Source organism: Rhea americana, unplaced genomic scaffold (genome assembly GCF_003343005.1).
Source record: "Rhea americana isolate MKP2758 unplaced genomic scaffold, rheAme1 scaffold_1, whole genome shotgun sequence".
Classification (NCBI taxonomy): Eukaryota; Metazoa; Chordata; class Aves; order Rheiformes; family Rheidae; genus Rhea; species Rhea americana.
Genome location: NW_028185038.1, coordinates 13393653 through 13414342, shown reverse-complemented (window position 1 = coordinate 13414342; position 20690 = coordinate 13393653). Strand labels below are relative to the sequence as shown.

The following is a 20690-nucleotide window of genomic DNA, read 5'->3' as shown; positions in this document are numbered from 1 at the left end:
TGGCCACATCAGACATTCATCGCCTTCACAACCCTGCCCAATTTCCAAAGGTATCTAATATCCAGGCAGCACCCTGCCAAGCTGCATCAGTCAAGATGGTATTTCACCATCTGTCCTCAGCCTGTGGTCACCCTTGGAGGCCTCCCAAGCTGCTAATGCTGATGAGCCCAGCTTGGGTGTCCCTGTTGCAGTGCTTTTCTGGCTGGTCTTGATGCGACCCTTCTTCTGGAGAGCAAAAAGCCCTGTTCAAATTTTCCTTCCCCATGATACACTGCTAATCTGTTTTGCATTTTATTCTTCTTTCCCCCCCACTATGTTCTGTTTTTACATCCTTCTCAGTTTTCACTTTCTCTTGCAGGTTGCTGGCACTATTGACAGCCATCTGCACTTAATCTTTTTGGGGTTAGGTCTTACACACAAATATTTGCTTTCCCTGTTGGCATTTTCATCAGTCTAGGCAAAACTTTGAAACTTCCCCATGGCAATAGCAGTGGGAGGTCCTAGACAGTAGGGAAGGGGCTTTACTCCCTCCTTCTTCAGGGACTAGCCTCTCATAYCATTTGTGGTAGCTGATTTTCATCCAGTATAGGACAGAAACAACCTCCTTTGAGGCTCAGCCATCAAGCGCWGTTTGTAGCCTTGGATCCTGCGAATATGAGAGGATATGTGATAGAGACCTACGCAATCACAAGAGCTGTGGAGGGAGTAAATAGAGACTGGCAGAATCTTCTGGCAGAAAAACGCGGAGCATCAGATGATGTAGTAGGAACTAGCTTCAAAGCAAACAAAAAGTGGTGATTCTTTGCACAATGGGTGTGGTAGATGTCTGGAAGTCCTTACCTTAGGAAGTTACAGACTCTAAAAGTCTGCATATGTTCAAGAGGAGACTGCCCAGCTTCATGGGAGAAAAAAACACTGAAAATTACTAAATATATGGAAACAATTTAATATATAGAAATAGCTTCACTAGGGTGTCCTTGAGCTGAAAACACTGGAGGTTGGGAGACCATCAGGATGAAGTATCACATGTCCTTACCCCATTCTTATACTCTTCTCTAGATATCTGCTTATTGTGTTCTTTTTTTTTTTTGGGGGGGGGGAGGTTGGCAATCTTTTACTGTATGGGAAAAAATCTGGTGCAATTGGTTAATTTACGCTCTCTCACAGCTAAGCAAGTGGCACGGATTGCTTCAGCTCTGAACTTCACCTTTGCCTTATAACACGATATTGGGTAGTGATGCCTATAACTGCTAGGTCACCACAGACAGGGAGCAGGCATCAGACAGAGGCTATCCGAATTTCATATTGGCTTTGTTCTTCCTGATCAACAGACTTTCGCCCTTCCTCGTTGCCTCTTTCCTGCTTTGCCKCCAGTGGGAAATAGTTAATTGCCAATTTTACGAGGTATGGGTGCAGGAGACAGGTCACAGGGCTAGAGGGACTTTCAGTCTGACCCAGTGCAACCATTCTCATTTTCATACTAGTTAGGTGGGACAACTGTAGCATGTCCAGACTTCCCTTTTTTAACCAAGTGGGATTCTGCAGAGGTACAAGGCTTTGCCAGTGCAAATGACGTGAAAAGACAGACTGTGAAACCTTTGTGGTGTCCTCACACCTCAGCAGCCCTTTATTCCCTTACAGTCAAGTCTAAGTTATTGGCTAGGTTAGTGTTAAGCAATTGCTAACTATTAGCTGTTAACCCTTAACCTCCTACAAACTTCCTTTTGACAGTAGTATTTGAAGATTTTAAGAAAGTTTATTTCTTGTTTTTAAAATACACTCACAAGCATCACCTCACATAATTGCAAGAGCAGCATGGCAAAGACATTGCACTGGCAGAAGGTTTGTCCCATGAGGTCGCAGTAGCACCAAGTAGAATCTGCCTTCCTACAACCCCAGGCCCTGTATCTGTCCTTCCCGTGATGCCAAGACCTCACAGCAGATAGGCACACAACGTGGATTTCATGCTTGTCCTTCAACTTCTCCTGCCTGAACAATCACCTCTCATCTTTCTGCTGCTAAGCCAAAGAGAGACGGCAGCTTTCTTTTAGGACCAGTAAAATCCTTCCATAAATCCCTTACAACTCACTGAAGTCACCTTCATTAGCAAAAGACAGCCCTCCGCTTTCCTAACAAACTCATCCCATGAACTACTTAGAAGCTGGCTTTGTTCAGCTCATGGATGTTAATTGAAGAAACTCCTGCACATTTCACCTTGGCAGAAGCTTTTAAAAGCTTTTAAGAAAATTGATTTCCTATTCTTATTTTCTGTTGTGCTTAAGTCATCTCAATTTATTGATGGAAAGGCAGTTTGCTGCTTGTCACTGTGTCTGAACAGGTTATCCTGACAAATCTAAGCACAGCAATAAACAAGGCCCAGAATGGAGTCGTTCATGGTCAGAATGTTCCAGTTGGTCCCACCTGGGAATGAGGTATATGGAGGAGGAGTGGGCACGAAAAAATGGTCTCCAAAAGCACCTTAGCTCAGCTACAGTGCCAAACTGCTCTGCTTTAATTATTATTTTTCTCTTGCAGCCACTATTGGCAATATTTATTTTTTATAATCAGTTACATATATCACCGTGGCCATGTCAAATGAGAGCGTGGTCATACAAGCAAACGATTTGGTTTCCAGTGCAAGATAGAGAACTCCAGTCCCAGAAGTGGGGTAAGCACCTCTTAAAAAGACAGGTAAATCGATGAACCTTGGCTGATTTCTCAGCCCTTAATCACTCAGGTATTTAATCGTGCTCTCCGAGGTCTGTCTGCCTGCTCTTGTGGGAAGGCCCTTTACCTCTACACTTCAATCCACTCATGTTAGCAATGGTTAAATATTTACCAGAACTCATGGGAATTACTGAAGGCTGGTACCATGCTGGGAGGACACCTCAGCAAAAAAACAACTTTGGCAGAAGAGGCTGGTCTCTCTGGGGCTCCTCTCTGTCAGTGGACCCTCTCCAGGGAGTAACCCTCTAAAGTCCCTACTGTCATTGGAAATACTCTCTGAAAAYCATGTCCTGCGGGCAGTATGCTCTCAGCAAAGGGCTATGATGCAGGAAAGAGAGAAGCTTTCTCTTAAATGAATTATTTTCTGTGGACCAAGTTCACTAAGATGATGAACGCTGAGGTGATGAGAAGAAATTGGAAGTCTTACTTCACAAACAGTTACAGCTCTCCACTATTTCCCTGGATTTCTCCAAGAGAACAGTGAGTCAGCATGCAAAGCAGCAAAAACAAGCTCCTGAGTGGGACTTCAGTCTGTGGCTTTGGTGCCTGGTGGTCTAAGYAACGTGGTCTAAGTTATTGTCAGTGGAGCCTATCTGTTCAGAAAACATGTATCCGGCAGTACATATGGCTCCTATAAGGCAATCGTATGTCTCTGCAACAGACTGACTTAGTCAGGGGTTTAGGTGCAGAAAGGATCATAAGGACCGACCAGCAGCCCAGTTGAAATCCCTTATCCAATACGCCCTGACTCCTGCAGCATCCTCCTTCCTGGCAACCAAATGTACTGAGGACTAACCTGAGGAGCCTGCAACTCATCTTCTATTTCCAAGTTCGGTTCTCCCCAGAAATGTGGTCATGAAAGGAATGACAAATTCTAAATAACCCTTTGAAGCAATATAAACTGATAAAGTGCTTTTGTACCTAACAAAAGCGTATCTTCCAAGGACTTTGGTGTATTTCAGGGACCACAATTCTGCTTCAAGGTGGCAGGAGACAATCCCATGTCCTGCCTTTTTCCTGWCTCAGAAACGGAGCATTTTATACGAAAGCACCAGAAGCCAACATTGTGGTTGGGCTGGCTGACTTCTGCATGGCCTCTTTAGTTCCCTCCAGCCCAAAAGAGCCCAAAGTGGCTCAAATCAACTCCCATCACAACCAAGCAGATTTGCAGGATTATGCACTTCTCAAATTMCAGGCACAGACTCAAGAGGAGTCTGTAAAGCTAAGTCTAAAATCTAACCCTATTCCTTAACATGTGACTCTACATCTTTTAAAGTCAGCAGGAATTTAAATGCAAATGGGAGCAGGCTCCAAATTGCTTCCACTAATCATAATGTAGAACGCACAGTAGATTTTGCTATTTTGTGGACCACTTCCCTTGAATGCAATTTTATTTTCATTTCAAACTCTTAAAAACAAAATTGCATATTGCGTATCTTGCGCTTCTTTTGTAGCTCCAGCTGGTATTCTCCATTTTTCCTCTGAAGATTACTATTTTGCACTAACTCAGGGCTCCTGATATTGAAGCACCTGCTGAAAGAACTCCTATAGTCCWTTCCACTGTTGACTGCAGTGCCTATGTGCAATGAAATTCAGACTTTCCATATGTTTGGGGAGCAATGCTGAAGAAGCCAAACTCTCTAACTCCTTCCAACTACTCCTCAAAAAAAAAAAAAAAAAAGGTCAATTAGTCAATTGCCAAACAGAATATTTATACACAAAATGATGGAAAAATATGTTTAAAGCTGCATCTAGAGTATAGGCTTGCAGATCTAAAAAAAAAAAACCCTGAAACTAATAGCTTAGTAATTCAAAGAGCCTCGTGAAAAAGCTTTTCTTATATGACAATTCCAGCAATGTTGCTTGGATTAGAAAGTTTATTCTGATTGTTACTGCAAGCTTTAGAGTACAAGGCTTTCTATGGCTACAGACTTTGCTCCCATTTGATAAAGTATTGCTAACATATGTGTCCTCTTTTTTCTTTTCATACCACCATTTTGAAAAGTGCTTTTAATTGTATTTATGCATTTTCCACTATTTCCTAAAGCATCCTGTAATTGACTGCAAGCATTTCAGAAAGGGGGCAAGGGGTTTTTGGATTTCAAAACACACGGAATTACTTTAAAGCAATTTAGAAGATTGGATTTAAATCCACAAAATAAAACCCATCATCTTACAAGCATTCAGCTATTCTTATCCAAAAGGCTTTATAAGCTAGAAGATAAAGACTCCAACAAGCATTATAAACTCTAGGCAAATTCAAGCCACCTGCTCTGTATAGGAACATACAGAAAGAGGACTCTGGGCAGGATGCAGTTCTTGTGTCAAGCTCCGGACTTTTCCAGAACCCACTAAATTTAAGCCCAGAGCTGCTGTAGCCAGGAAAAGCATATGATGAGATAGAACCATAGCTATGGTCAGTATAAATGCCCTAGGACCATGTTAGTCCTCTTTAGTGCCTAATAAATCCATATAGGGCCAAGGATATGAGTTCAAATGAGCTCTGTTTCTGCAGAATTAATATGTCATTTTCACCCCAAAGGTGAAACTGGTTATTTGCAGGATTACACTCATCTCTGGGGTGCAACACATGAGCTATTTCAACTTACATACTGTGCTAGGCATGAATTTCAAAATCCCTGTGCAGCTCTAGAAAAGAAGTCAAGAATACCAAACACAGTTGAAACTGCAAGCATAACTTGGGTCAYGGAAAGAACTATTCAATTTGAAGGTGGTCTTGATAGTAGAACTGATTCCCTTAGATCTGAAGAAATCATCAAACATTCATAAATAATCAAGACTTTGGTTTTGGAAGCTGTGAGAAAGGCTACTGGTCAGTGGCTCAAATGCTAAACCAGCATGACGACTATGAGTATCAGTGCTGAATTGCTTTTATCCTTTCAACATGAGCACTGAGTGCTAAAGGATTCAGAAGRACTCTAGCACTCAAAAGACTTCAGCACTCAAACATCTACCTTCTCACCATACTCAGATACAACAGATGTAAACCTTATATCTACACAGGAAAGTCTTGTAGCTCTGGCACTGAACAGCTGGMGCTCAGCACAAGAGATAGTCTTTATCTCTATAAAAAGGCAATCAACTGCTTCTTACATGGATTTTCAATGGAGTCTTTTCACTTAGGACTCATAAGAGCTCGTGCCATATTTTACATGCCACAAGATGCACATTCATTAACTTGTCACTTCAATATCAATTTATGGGTAGAGAAAGCATCAGTGCTGCAATACAGAGGACACAATGCTGGTACTATATAGCTCTGTTTCCTCAATCATTTCTGTAAGCAGCATTTCTGTTGCCAATGCTCATAACTAAAAGGCTAAACAAAACATGGGCAGATTTCAGCTCAAAGGCATTTAGATGTCCACATGTAGTTGTCTTCACAGAAGATCGATGTCTAAGTTTTCATAATAGTCAATAGAGATCTAGAGCCTAAGCAAGATGTCTAGTTCCTTCTTGGGCACCCTAGTGTGCCCAAGACATCTGCAGTGGACCTTGGATGACTGCTGAGCTTGTCCTAAAACAAACAACTCTGGTCAGCCAAACTGCTCTGCTCAAAGAGATTCAGCTACCCACCTTGTGGCACCAAGTGGCATGGGAGATGTCCATGTAGTCTCCCACAGCTCCTRTGCCTTGTGTCATCTCTCTCAGATACCCTGGAGCATCTCAGGTGACAACAGGCACCTACTTCAGGCAACAGAATTGCTCCCATAGAGGTAGGTGTCTTAGTCTGGTCATTGATTCCCACTCAGGGGTGGATCTGATAGTGACACYTAGTTGGTCCTATCTCTTAACTCTGGGCTTGAGGGTGAAAAAATAATAATTTTTATTCTTTTAGTATTTTCCTTTAAAAAAAAAAAAAGAGAGAGAGAGACATTTTAACTAACTGGAACCATATTTCTAAGCATTTAAATAGAAGAATACCACTCTTGAACAAYTGCCTGGAGACCTCCCAGGTCAAGTCCACCGTGACCTCCAGTCTGCTCTTGAGTTCTGAACTGCTCTGAATCCTGTTCTAGCTAGATTGCAGGCCTGCATCCCCCTCTCCTCTGGTCGTCTGCCCGTGCTGCCTGCACAGACTGCCTGCCTGTTTCCAAACGTATCACCGGACAGAAGATAAAAGAAATTCCCCAGGATCTGCAGACAAAGGGCCAAGACACTGCCCCTGATGTGTACGGAGAGCAAATATACCACTGTAATATCCACATAACCAGCTAGCCTCTGGTGATGCTCAGACTGACCCTGGAGACTGCCAATGTGTATGTTAACATTTAAAGTCATATGTGGCTGTAGGAGCAGKTTAGGGGACCCAGTTAGCTCAGGGGAAGCCTGAGATCTCTCCATTTCAAAACATATAAAATGTTATAAATACCACAGCAAATGCAATTAGCACAGCGTGATAAGCACTGTCCCACAAGCAGCCACCACTGGAGGCTTCTCCCGTTTTCTGACAAAGAGCAGAAACTGAAACAGAGGTCCGAAGTCCAGACAGAGAACTGGCTGSAAAATGCCTCAGGGATGCCTCTGCTTTTTGCAATTTTTGTTTTTATCTCTTCTCTGTCTTGACACTGTGATGGAAGAAGCCTGCTCCTTCACATCTTCGACATCTGCAAAATGTTTTTGGAGCAATGGCCATGCAAAACGGACACATTGCAGCAGCTACACAATGCCACCAATGAGGAAGTACTAGGACATTTTAAGTCGGTGTTGCAGCTGTTGCTAGATGTGGGTTAAATATAGGAGGGGGTAATTGCTGAATGTATTTTGGARCCATTCGTATCAAAGAAGGAAAGACTGCAGCATAAAATACTATTTCCTGGATACATTTAATCTACAGTTCTGCACCTTTGGGAAGAGAACCAAGAATCACATTTGCCGCCTGCCCTTCGAAATTCAGACTTGACAAAACATAGACCCAATTAAGATTTCAGGGAACACATCATGAAGTGCTCACCAAACTCAGACAAAATGTGCCTGCCAACAACTGAGCTCAAAACATGTACAAGGGCAGAAAAACAATCTCCGATGGCAGTAACAACCCCTCCCTGGAGGGGTTTAAAACTCTTCAGCTCCAATTCACAGCCTTTCCTGAACATTGGTATTCATGTCCCGCATGACTGTAGCTGTCTGCAGGGCTCAGGCAACTTGCAAGGGATTTTTAGAAAAATTTGCCTGCAGGCTGTTTTCTCAACTGGCGGTGGGGTATGAATGCTATCTGCTAGCTCCCAGGGCTGCTGAGCCGCAGCGTGGGGGGACTAGACCCTCTCTGGAAAGGGGCAAGTCGCAGCTGTCACCATAGCCATCCAGCTCTAGAAATGAGAAGTGCACAGGCACAGAGCACTGTGAAACCCTCCATAGTTCCTCCAGAACCCAAGTCATGACCCGCGCAATAGGTCTACCTCCTGGTGACAGATGGTAAAAGGACAGCATCTTCTAACCAAGTAACCCGCTGCAACTCTCCAGTGAGGACCGAAGCCTTGTGAGCACCAGAGGTTTCATCACATCGATTGGTTACACATTTCAAAGGACTATTTCCCCTTGACTGCAAGGTAATACGTTTTTTAATTTTCCCTCATTTACATTTGTTGTTTTTTTCTTTGCCTGATGCTGATACCTTCCCAATAGAGGTGCTTACAGACCAAGAACAAGTTCCTGCTTCCTTTCCACAGAAAGACCATGCACACGGAGATTCTCACTTTAAGGCATGTTTTGTAGTCCATGAATAAACTTTCAGCAACTGGACTCCACCCTTCTGAGACTTCAGGATCTTTTCAAAGCTGAGTCCAGTAGCACTCTCCTACTGCCACATGCCGCTAAGCCCCTGCCTCTTATCTCCCCACTCCCATATCCCAGGTGATGCTTTTAGTTGGAAAAAAGCTTGCCTGCTCTGTAGCAAAATAGAGGATTTCAAGTGTATATGGCTGTTATGCTAACTCTTCAGAGAATCTGAAACAGGATGTCTTCCCCCATTTAGTAAAAATGTGGACTTAACAGTGTCTGAGTTTCTGTTCCTTTCCTCTGGCAACCACAGTAAAGCTGTGCATCCATTTTGACTTTTGTTCTCTGAATCTCTTTTAGACCACCAGCCAGTTATGCAACTAACTTAATTTCTTCCACAATAAAAACATAATCGAAAACATTCGGGAGCAGGCAAATGTGTTCCGACCCTGCACAAAGGCTATGTAAAGACAAAAAAAGAAGCCAAGCAAATGAACGTGGTCTGAAACAGATTCACAGTGAAGACAAATGAAGGTATTAAATCCATTGCATTTTGAGGCAATGAAGAGGATGCATGTCACTGTCCACCTGAAGAAGGAAGCGAGACTTTGTACCCACAACATTCTTTCATTCGAACAAATGATCAAACCCAAAATACTGGCACTGCCAGGACAACAGAGCTGGCATATAAGGCCACAAGGGGAAGGACACAGGTTTGTGAAGACTTGGTTTAGAACCAGAACAGCTATTTAGAGTGCTTCTGGGTCCTGGCCCTGCTGGGGACAAATCTTGGTTCAATGAGATCAAAGAGAGTTTGCTGTTGTCCTCACTGGGATATGATACTGAGCCTAACACGCCTACCTTGCTTTCCCCATCTGCAGAAGAGGAATAGTTCTTCCTCTATCCCTATGTGACAATGAAGACAAGTTGGTTTGAAGATGAAGGTAAGAAAGTACGAGACTGCTCTTGTGTCCTTCATCTTACCTCAACAAGAAACACGGCGATGATATTTCCCCTCACAGTTGCTAGGACTTCACTGGTTCCACAATGATCCGGGAAGTGTACAAATACCAGGAAAAAAAAATCCATTAAATGCTTTCAGATCTCAGGAAATACTTGTTTTTTTCGCTTGGTCTGAAGTTTCTTGGGCAGAAATTCAGCCCTGGCTTTCCATCTATATTATTTCCTCTTCACATTATAGAGTGTCATGGAAACGTGCTTCTCCCTCAGTTTGTGTTTTCCTACTGTCATTCATTTTACAGATGACTGGACTACAGCTGAAGTCGTAATCTTCAAAAAAAAAAAAAAAACCCCAAACTGGGACAAGCAGGGGCAGCAAAAGGAGATTGCACCGGATGTCAACAGCCCTTGAAGCGATTTGAGTGGAAACCAGCCACAATTGGTCACATGCAGACCGGACTCGGGGTTCCCAGAAAACCGCTGCTCTGGGCTGTCGTTTCGCATTAGTCGCTGCTCCCCCTGAGGGGCTGCACGCTTCCCGGGACAGGCGGAGCAGCGAAGCCGCTGGGATAGTGCGATGGAGCACAGCGGGCAGAGGAAACCACTCTGGGGGAATCTGGAAACCCGCTTGGCTCTCAAAGGCCAGCCAGACTTTAAAAGGCTCCGTCTGCAGCTTCCATTAGGGAGCTGAACTGCTGCTGCCTTGGAGCCAACTTGGCTTTCCACTTGCAAAAATAAACATCAAATTGCATGGGCTGGGATAAAATATGTCTCAAATTGAAAGATCTCATCTCCCTTCAAGCCACAGCGGCTGATCCAGTTACAGGCAACATTACAGGTGTCCTGCTTGCCAGCTGCCATCTGGATTTTGGTTGTTKTTTTTAAAAAACATGCTGCTCCGTTTTTTTGTATCTCACAGGTGGCTCAGGAGAGAGAGTAGCTGCAAGAAAAGACTCTTCCTGGATTCAAGGTTTACTGTAGCCAGCAACTAAATGAAAGGCTGGCTCTGGCTGGAGCACAGCAGAAGCAGTGTGTGCACCATGAACGGATCCTGGCCCAGGAGTGCTGGACCACGTGAATCACCCTTCCCAGCTGTTTGACAATATGAAGCATGTATTTACATACACGAAAGCACCCAACACGTTTACAGACTCGCAGAATTACAGAGGGGCTCTTGGCACAGCTCATAACTGGGCTGAAAATCACAGATTTTGGGGACCCAAATCTCCATCATTCATTTTGGYTGCTCTTGGCCCAGAAGCATGAGAATCTCTCTGCATTTATTTCCCTAAAGAACCAACTCAGACCAAGGCCCAGGAGAACCCAGGTGGGTAAAGAACCAGGTGCACCCAGCTCAAATGTTTCTCACTTCCTACATTTGCCTCTTCCTCCAGTTCCCAACCCTACCAGAAGCACTGGAATATTTCCAGTAAATTACTCACAGTGGGGTGCCAAGAGACATTTCTGAGCATCTTCCAGTAGTTCTCAGGMTAACTCAATACTATTCAACTCTAAGGTTGACAAATCAAGAGACAACCATGAATAATAAGCACATCTGTCTCAAAAACAAACAAACAAAAAATCCCAAATCCATTAGCTGCTTCTTTAGACCGCATGKTCTGTTTTGCCTTGGTTTAGTAAGATAGTATGTTCATGCTGTAACAACATGGGCCCAGATCTTCCTCCTTGCTTGGAGACCATGTCCTCAGTACCCCAGGCAAGCTCTTTGCCTAGGAGAGCCTGTATTGACGAAGGTGATTTGGACCCGGATGTGAGCTTTCAAGCATATGCTGCTCTCATAGCTCTTCCATTTCCAGTTCCGATAATGGCTCAAGTCCCCATCAGCTCCCCCACCAATGTCTACCAGTGCTTGTGTATTCATCCTTCCCCAGTCTACGTGCAGTGAGATGTCCTTTTGCATGTTCCCAAGCTGGGGATGCTGTGAGCAGCAGGGTAGAAAGAGAAGAACCACCAAATTCGTCACACATGGAAGGAGTCAAGGGCCCTAAGTGGTCTCCTAGAGTCTTTTTGCTGTTTCATATACCAGAAGGACAGTGGGGTCTCCAGAGGGCATGGGACAGAGAGGTCCACCTTTCTGCTACTTTTATACAGGAGATGGAGAAATAGAAAAGGTTCTCTCCAAGTAGGCCAGGAATTTACATGAGGATTGATGGTTTTTGCATCATTGCAAGAGCAGCTCCAAACTGGGTTGAAATTCACAGAAAAATCATGGCGCTTCTGCTAACACCTGCCCTGTGCCTGTTCCCTCCTCCTTTCCCCAGGGCACAAAGCATGTGCAGCAGATTCTTTTCCTTACGCATTTCTTAACTGTAAATTCAGCCACATAAAACTACAGTAAAGCACATGACACCTTTGCACAATGATCCTGACTCATCTGCAAATGCAGGCAGTGCTGAAGGCCTCGGAGGAAAACGATTCCTTCTGAATTGCCAGCCCACCTTTACACGTGGTTGCATATGGAGGTAGCTTCCAACCTGGCTCTTTCCTTCACTAGGAGCAATCTGTTTATCGTGTATCAAAAATTCATGCCCTGAGACACCAGCAGACAGCAGAAGTTAATRATGTGCTCTCCATACGGCACAAACCCACCAGGGCAGGAATTACAGCAAGGACCCTTCACTGGGAAGCACAAAGCAAGAGATCAATGTGCCAGAATCAGTCTGAAATTTGGAATAAGAACTGCTGAAATGTTTAAAACTAAGCACAGCCTTCCGTGTGCAACAGACTATTTTCCCATTTATCTTCCCAGAGGGAGGTATTTCCCACCCCAGTCTCACCCAAACATTGGGCTAACACAGAGGGACCAGGACCAGCTCATCAAAAGTCTCATGTCTCCTACCTGACCTGAGACAACAGTGGAGACATCCTACTTGTGCTGCACAATATAGCATTAGCCCCATGCAGGTAATTGCATTTTTCCAACACTACTGAGAAACATATTGCTTTGGCCCTTGGCTAAGAATCAGTTGTCAGGGGCTTGGGAAAAAAAAATAAATAAAAATGTCCAGCTGAGCAAACACTGTGGCAGGRTTCGTACTTAGCTGTAGGTCTTCTAACCGCCTACGGGCTGGAAACCCCAGGGACACAGCACACCTTCYGGCAGCCTTGGCTCTGAACACGGGAGGGATAAGTGGGTTCCTCAACATGTGTTGTGGTGCACAGAGCCCAGCACGAGGCTGCTGGTTGTGTCCCACACTAGGTTGTGGATGGAGGAGGCAGAGCGAGAGCCTGCTGCGGAGGGTGCATACGGCAGCAGATAGGCTCGTGCTGCACGGTCCCGAATGACTGAATGCATTTGGCAGGACTTCTTTAAAGTGCGGCTCTAGATAATTAAAAGCAGCCTGGAGCCATGTGAGTCCTTTTTCATGGCTAGTCCCTGGAAGGATTGCCATCTCGCCCTTCAGAGGCGGGAGCTCTGTGCGTGCACGCACACACACATGGGCATGCAGGCATCTCCTTGCCTGGCAATGTATCTGTGAGATAGGTTGACTCCCAAAGAGAGCTGCAGTCTGGAGTAATCTGCACTGGTTGAGAGGGAACAAGTTGGTCCAAGCTCCTCTATCAAGAGCTGGGACCCTGATTTGGGACTTCCCTCACCCTGTCCTGCACCCACTTCRGTACCAAGGCAGCCAACTTGTCTCCTGATAGAGAAATAAATAATTGGGACACCTCTGTTAGGTTCCCTGAAAATCCTACYCAATAGAGAAATTTACCCATTTCCCTCCTGTGAAGCATTCAGAACACTTTCTGGGTGCTATAAATACAAGAAATACCATAAGCAATGGAAAAGTCCATGGCTAAGACTATTTTATATTCCCCCATGATTTTTTGTTCTGTATTTTAGCAGCCTGTGTGCATGTGGGAGGACAGAAAACCGATTGGAAGATGCCAATCAGCCTCCACGAATCCTTTACCACAAGCTGGGTGGGAAGATTTGGAAAGGAGTCAATGCCATTTCCATGCYGAAAGACTCTTGGGATGTTACCCAAACGTATCAACTGTCTCGTTGTCTCCCCTTGTCCCAGACACTTGTCAGCAGTTCTCCATTTCATCTAATACTGCTTACATTTATTCAAATTAAACGCAGATCTCAGGAAGAGGGCACACTGTCCCTGGGTGGATTACCGTGGGGAAAACAAAAGCACTGCAAATCTCTGTTAAAACGCCAGAAATGATGTGAACTTTATGTCGTGCTATTAGGCTAAYGAGTCTTCTTACAAATGGCAGGGAAGGGAACCTAATATTAAAAAAGATTCTCAAACCTCTAGTTAGAAGGCTCTGTTTTCACTTATTTTAAGGTAGTTTTGCCCTGCCCTGGCCACATAGAAGTGTTTTAAACTGAGAATATTTTCTATTTCTCTAGTCCCATATGAAGGATCCTTTTTGTGACTCATGCCACAAGCAAACAGGCAAAAAGCAAGTACATGGGAATTTAAAAAAGACTGTTCTAACCAAGCCTGGCAGGGCAGGTTCAACGTGCTCCACGCTGCGCACAAAGGCATGTCAAGTCAGATTTGTGTGTTCTTTTCCAGACCAGTCCTCTAYCTAAAACTGCTGTGTCTGGACTCAAAGACCTGCGCTTTCCAGCCCTCCCAGCACTCAGAGGAGGAGGGATGAAATTCCTCAAGAACAGAAGTGCTGAACTTTTAAAAGAAAAAAAGACCTAAACAGCCTTTTTCATTTTATCTCAGTGGATGTCATGGATGCTTTCAGTTTGAAATCCATAGTCAGGAGCTACTTTTTCTTGGACTTTGYATGATTCCTGTAGAGGAGTCACCTTCAGCATTATAGATGTCCATCTCGTCTCCATCACAGCAGGAAGAGCTCCAGTCCCTGCATTTGAGACAGTGCCGACTCTGCCAGGATGATGGGTTGGCTTATCTTCCCTGACTCCACTTCCCAGCTCTCGGCTCTGAGACCTGCTATGCCACCACCAGAAACAGTGCAGATATGCCATAATGCCTGGGACCAGCCAGCTTTCTTCTTCCTCTCCAGCAGAGCTGCAGCACCCCTGGCAGGTGTCCAGGAGGTACCTAGGCACACTTTCTAGCTGCGATATCCAAAGTCAGAGAGGCCATAAAAATGACAGGATCATCCCCAAATTTCCCTCTCTCCTGGGGCAGAAGCAGCCATGCTCCAAGCGGACAGGASTGTGCAACGTGGTTGCCACTACATAACATAACGCAAGGGTGCACAGCCGTCACGGGACATGGGAGCGCGTCCGATCCTTGCAGCTGTTTCAGGAAGAGGAGGAAGGCCTCCCAGTCGGCTTGGACGAGGCAAGTCTAGACTCAAAGCCTGGACTTCCCCTGCTTAAAATAAAAGTCTGTTCCTACATCCTGATTTACTGAAGGAGCTTAGAAAGGCTTCAGATTCAATTCCAGCTGTGAAACAGCTGATTCTGTTTAAAGAGCCATAGCAGGCAGAAGGYACCATGTATATCTGCTCGCAACAGGGAGATGGACCAAAACAGCTCCCCATGGCAAGTACTATGCAAGTTCTCCTCCAGGAGCCTGAACAGCTTTTGCTGAAGATTCTTTTTCTCTACAATTCGGGTCCTTGTGGTCTCGTGAAGTGTCACAGCCATCCACCCAGCCAAGGTTGCTAGGGCGGAAGCAGGAGGCTGGTCTCTGCTGAGCATATCCACAGCTTTGGAGAGACTGACTCAGGAATGACCTGACTTGGTGGCTCTGCACGTGTGCACACTGCCTTTGCTCCAACAAACAGTTCAGAAATTACTAGCGCGCAGAGGAAGAATAACTCTTCATTTAATTTCTGCTTTGCRTAACAATAGGAAGCACAACTACGCAGTGGCATCACTTTTTCTTATCTGGTTGGCTTTTTAGCTGCTCCAAAGCCTCGCAGGTGTAATCAGATCATCAGACGTGTTACAGCAGTCAAAGTGTCACCAGTGTCATCGGAGAGGAGACCCAAAGATGCTAAGCAGATACTTGTAGACTTAACTGCCTTGCTAACATGCTAATTCCTTGTCTGTTTATCTGGGACACTGATTACTCACTGAAAGGCTTTATTATTACCCAAATAAATCTCTGCAGGTCTCTTTGAAGGTAAGGCCATTTCTATGAAGGGAGCAATCGATCTAAGTCAGTTGTGGCCCTGAGGCTCCAGAGGAGAAGGAGAGGCAATGCATAGAGGGAGCCCTAATAGGAGACACTATCTCTCCTGGTAATCTCTCCAGGCTAATTAAAGTTATCGGACTCCTGAATTTCAGCACGCTTTATCACAGCACTAATGCTCTAACAGCTGCTCAGGGTGAATTTAACACATTAGTGTTAATACCCATGTTATGATGCACAAGGGATCATTTTGCAAATCTCCCATGTGAAGAAAAGACAGGAGAAAGGTGCTCTGTAAAGAAAGCATTGCACAGCCTCAGGCCAGGAGCATTTCTGTAGCTTTTCCCAGTAAGCTGAGAAAAAGCATAAACAGAGGCCAAAAGACCCAGTCACCCTGTCAACTTGTTGATAAAACCGGGAGTTAAATCTCCTCTGAATGACGAATAACCACAAGCACTATTTGACAGCTTCTACCTTATTACCACCAGACCCTGAGTCACTTTGTGTCCTAATCCCTAGTTTGCAGACAAGGCAACAAAGACTCATTTAAGGGATTGCACATAACCCTGCAGAAGGCCAAGTTGGGGAGGAGAAACGAGAGCAGTGAGACTGGCACCCACAAGGCAAACCAGGATTTCAGCCCCAGTCCACTGCCTGAACCCGAGGCTGCAACCTGTTCGGTGCAAGGCTGGTGCTCGAGAGCACCACGAGCTCCCCGTCACGCAACACCCAGGCCACGGACCACATCGACCCACCGGGCACACGTGGGACGGGGAGGTCTGCAAGGGTTTGCAAGCRATTTTAAAGGCACTTGAGGAAACAGAGGGGGTAGCAGAGAAGAGGCAACTCCTGGACGTAGAGGCAACCTGGAAAGCTTTTAAGAATACTGATCAGGTTTTCATCAACAACTGTTAATTGTCCCTTTTTTAAATAAAAGTGCCTTATTAAAAGAAACTGCTGTGGCTGTAAGATTCCTTTTATGGGTCAATGTTACATTTTTCCAAGTGGTGGAGGGAAAAAATCGATATGATTCTAACTCCAAAAGGGGGGGGGGAAGGAGATTTTCCATGTTATCATCTCCCGTGACATCAGCCCTGGCATTCAGCCAGGCCTGGGACCCAGGTATGCTGCAAGCGGGGGCTCCTCGCTCCGCTCTAGACCATCCCACGGCAGCGCAGAGYGAAGTTACAGCAACGCGTTACAAACCCAGCTGCAGCCCCAAGTCCAAAGTTTGGACAGGAATAGGGRCTTTAGCAACCACCCTGAGAAAACCGATGTGCCAGCAAACCTAAGCGGAGCAGAAGGTCTGCAAACATCGCTAAGAAGCAAGCCGAGAAAAGTCAGGGCAAAGCCCAACGACTGGCTATGCAAGCTGGGAAGACAAAACACAAGTGCCTAAAGAAAAGATATCCCGAGCTACCACTGCTCTCCGGGTTGGCCAGACCATGCACCTGAATTTATGAGGCTGCAGGATCATTGCAAAGCAGCACCTGGCCCTCAGCCCAGACTGCACAGGGCTTAACATCACAGCTGGAGCTCGCGCCGAACGACAGTAGCAGGCTCTGGGTGAGGAGKGCGTTATCCCCAGCGAGATGTGCCTTGGGTCTGGCCTCCAATTACCACGTGCCCAGGGGCTTTCCAGAAGGAAAGGGTGATGGAAAAGGCAAAGTCATGCATCCAGTTACCGTGTCACCACACCGGGGACTTCCTACGTGTCTATTTGCTCACTTTGACATCTTCCCCCTAACTTTAGTTCTCCCCTTGTGTACGTGAAAAGCGACTGGCAGGTTTGTCCTCCTCCTTCCACCGATGCTGCAGAACCAGCAGTCTCCTTCACCCTCAGGGGAACAGCGGGACCCTCCTGGGGTACCTCCAAGCTCAGCCTCACRAAGACACTTACTTTTATTAGAACAACTGAAAAAAACAAGCAAAAGGAGGGCCTTCTAGCTGGAAATAGCAAAGAGATGGTGTTTGCACACAGGAAGCAGTGTAGCGCCTCTGCCTGAAAGCCCCTGGGAGCGGGCAGGGGGTGGCAGCAGCGTTCCTGAATCAGGCTGGGCACCTCGGCCGGCTCGGACACGCTCAGCGACGTGACGTTAGGCAAAAGACATCTGCTTATCCAGAGGCTCACTTCCCTCCCGGATGAGGACCCCAAAGGTACAAACATGAATTATTCATTGTGACCATACATGCAGGACCTTATTTACCAACTCTTCAGTCCATCACCCTGCTGCCTTCGAGTCTGAAGATCTTGGCATCTCCTTCATCCCTTCCTTCCTCCTTCACAAACCACCCCAGGGACAGATCTCAGCGAGTSCTGTGTGCATGGCAGCACACATCAGCCACTGAGATCCCTGGGTCTGCCCAGTGGGATGAGCCTCCTGAGAAGAGCCTTCCCTCTCCATGTGACACCTCCCCAGCTTGGCACTGTCCCAGAAAAATCCCTTGAGTATCCCCACACTCCTCAGAAAGCCTCTAAAAGTTTGAGAAGCTCTGAGAGTGACACTGCTGTTGCCTGCAGGATCATCTTCTGCGCCACAAACCGCATCTGTGCCATGGCTCTTGCCYTGGTGGACGGCATGCCTGAGTGTGCCCAGGAATGGAAATCGTTTGGACTTAGATGAGGTGAAAACAGCTGAAGCAAGCAGATGTGAAGGCAACTGGGAAAGCCGACATCACCGCTTAAGTTTGCAAAGTAATGGACAAAAYGCTGAGTGTTTGGAGCTGCACCAAGGGCACGGGCATGTTGGAAAGGGCCAGGGTACCCCTTCACCACAGGGAAAAAGTCCCAAATACCCAGTGCTGGGGATGGCTGGGGCACGCGGCTGCAAAAACCCTGCTGCACGAGAGGAGCGGGAGCATGGTCAGCCCCAGCTGCTTTTAACCGCAGAGGAAGCTTTTACATTTCATTGCCCAGGGAGGCAGAGGGGAGACAAAGCGTCCATCAGTTGGGCCGAATTTATTCCCTCGACTCGCGCATGTTGAGGTATTTAAAAGCCTCGGCCGGGGCCTGTGTGACGAGCAGCTGTAATTCCACCCTAATCCGCTCACAGCTGCGCGGGGTCAAAGAACACAACAGCTGAAACACGCTTTTGCTACATATGCTTTAGGTTGCCCAAACTTGCCCTGGGGGGTTCTGCCTCGTGATTTCCATTAAAGTTAGCAGGCGAGATTCACTGCTGGCATAAGCGAACACCGATCCATCAAGATCCTCTATATTTAGCTCAACGCAGCTAAATAAACAGCGCAGAGACATGGTGAGCAGAGCCTGGGAGTTGGACTCTGCAGTCCCCAGATGCTGCTTTGCTCCCCAGGAGAAAAAGCTGCAGCGTTGGCAGCAGCCACTGCYGTCCTTGCCAAATACACAGCCCCGGGGCACTGGGAAACCTGCGGGCTGGCCGGGAGGCAGCAGSGGCCAGAGCCTGGGGTTCTTCACCAGCAAACCAGCAGCTCCAACTTTTCATGCTGGCCGCTGGCCAGCTTGCAAAAAGAAAGGGCTCAGCTAGCTCCCGAGCCTCCCYACCCGTCTCCCAAATGAGCCACCGGAGCTCCTGCCACCACACAGAAATATTGCTGCCTTGCAGGCCTTGCACGAATCAACAGGAGAGATGCGAGTGATGACATACACCCCATCGCTCCTGACCTAGAGAGATGCTTAAAATGTTCTCAGCTACTCATGGGAACTGCCAGCTTCATAAAACAAGGCACGGAAATGAAGAACTGCCATAGTTCCACTAATGTATAGGTGCACACAGCACATGAACACACAAACACACACACACACACACACACACACACACACACACTGCCCACTGCTCCCCACTGCCAAGGAAGTATTAATTAAAAGTCTGCATTTGTTTCATTTGCTACATCCCCATAAAGCTCAGAAGCCACTGGAAACATGTGCACTCACGGACCTTCCATATGAAAAATGTCCTTTTTTAAGGTGGAATTGCCTATGGGGTGAACTACTCCTCAGGATCTCGTTTGAGAGGAGAAAGAGGCACTTCACTGGCTTACCCTGAAGGAGGTGCCTACATCCGCTTGCATGAACCGTGCCCTCGAGAGCCTGGCTTTTCCCAGTGGCTATAGAGAAAGCTTGGGGCAATTCGTCTGGAAGCAGATGTTTATGCTGAAGTTTGACAAGAGCAATCCCTTACAGCCTCTCACGGTCCAGATGAGGCTGGAGGCTGCAGTACACGCGGGCATGACATGGACACAGAAGTAAGAAAGCAAAGCTCCACTCCTGAACATTTCAGATGAGGTCAAAGTACGGGGTCTGCAAACTGCAAACGCCAGGAACGACCTGGTCAGATCAGAGCAGCAGGGCAGGTTTCCAAACACAGCTCACGAGCTGGTCGCACACAGGACCTTGCTCAAGTCGGTGGGACGTTAAAGAGTTAATGYGGACAGCAGCTTTGAAAACAAGTTTAACATCTCCCCACCAGTGTYGCTGCCTAAGGATCAGGAAAATGAGGAACGCACTGATCTGCAACCATGCGGCTGCGCRTCCGCAAACGATGCGGGAACATCCGCGTCCACTTAGAAAGCGGGCGCGGGACGGTAAAGGAAACGCTTACCCGGTTGTCCTCCTGGATCTCCCAGTCACTGGCGAAGCTTAGGGCATGCTGCGCCTGCGAGCAGTTGGCGAACTGGAAAAGGCTGGAAAACATCCTCCTGTTCTCCTGGGTGTCGGGGAATATTGCTTCCTGGAAGTTTACGCCGTGAGGGAGGAGGATGTAATTCTCGTCCATCCTGCAAGAGAGCACAGGCCGGCGGGCTCCCGTAAGGGCCGCCTCGGAGCGTCCCCAGGCGGGCCGCGGCGGGCCGCGGGGATGCTGCGGGGCAACTCACCGGAGGAAGAAGAAGTAAGCGTAGCCCTGCAGCACGGTGTGCGAGTGGCAGGAGAAGTAGCCGAGGCCGGTGAGGTTGAGGCGGGAGCCGGCGGGCACCTCCAGCATGCTGCCCCACGCCTGGTCGCACAGCAGCTCGATCTCGGCCGAGTAGAAGAGCCCCGCGGCGCCCTGCCCGCCGCCGCCCGGGGCGCCGCGCTGCCAGGGCAGGTAGTTGTAGGCGCCGTAGGGGTCGGGGTGCAGCGCCAGCACCCGCGCGTACACGATGATCGCCGCCAGCTCGGCGCGGCAGCCCTCGCTCAGCGGCCGCCAC

At 47.0% G+C, this 20690-nt stretch overlaps 1 protein-coding gene across 1 annotated transcript in view; it reads right to left on the bottom strand.

Moving 5' to 3' along the window:
• Nucleotides 1-20684, bottom strand: part of CCDC3 (coiled-coil domain containing 3) — a 39946-nt gene extending 19262 nt beyond the window's left edge. Inside the window, exons 1-2 of the mRNA XM_085299253.1 lie at nucleotides 20379-20684; nucleotides 20105-20279 (exon numbers count right to left, since the gene is read on the bottom strand). Of these exons, the coding sequence (XP_085155379.1) occupies nucleotides 20105-20279; nucleotides 20379-20485 (282 nt within the window). The 5' untranslated portion in view covers nucleotides 20486-20684. The remainder of the gene's footprint in view (nucleotides 1-20104; nucleotides 20280-20378) is intronic.
• Between the last annotated feature and the right edge of the window lie 6 nt (nucleotides 20685-20690).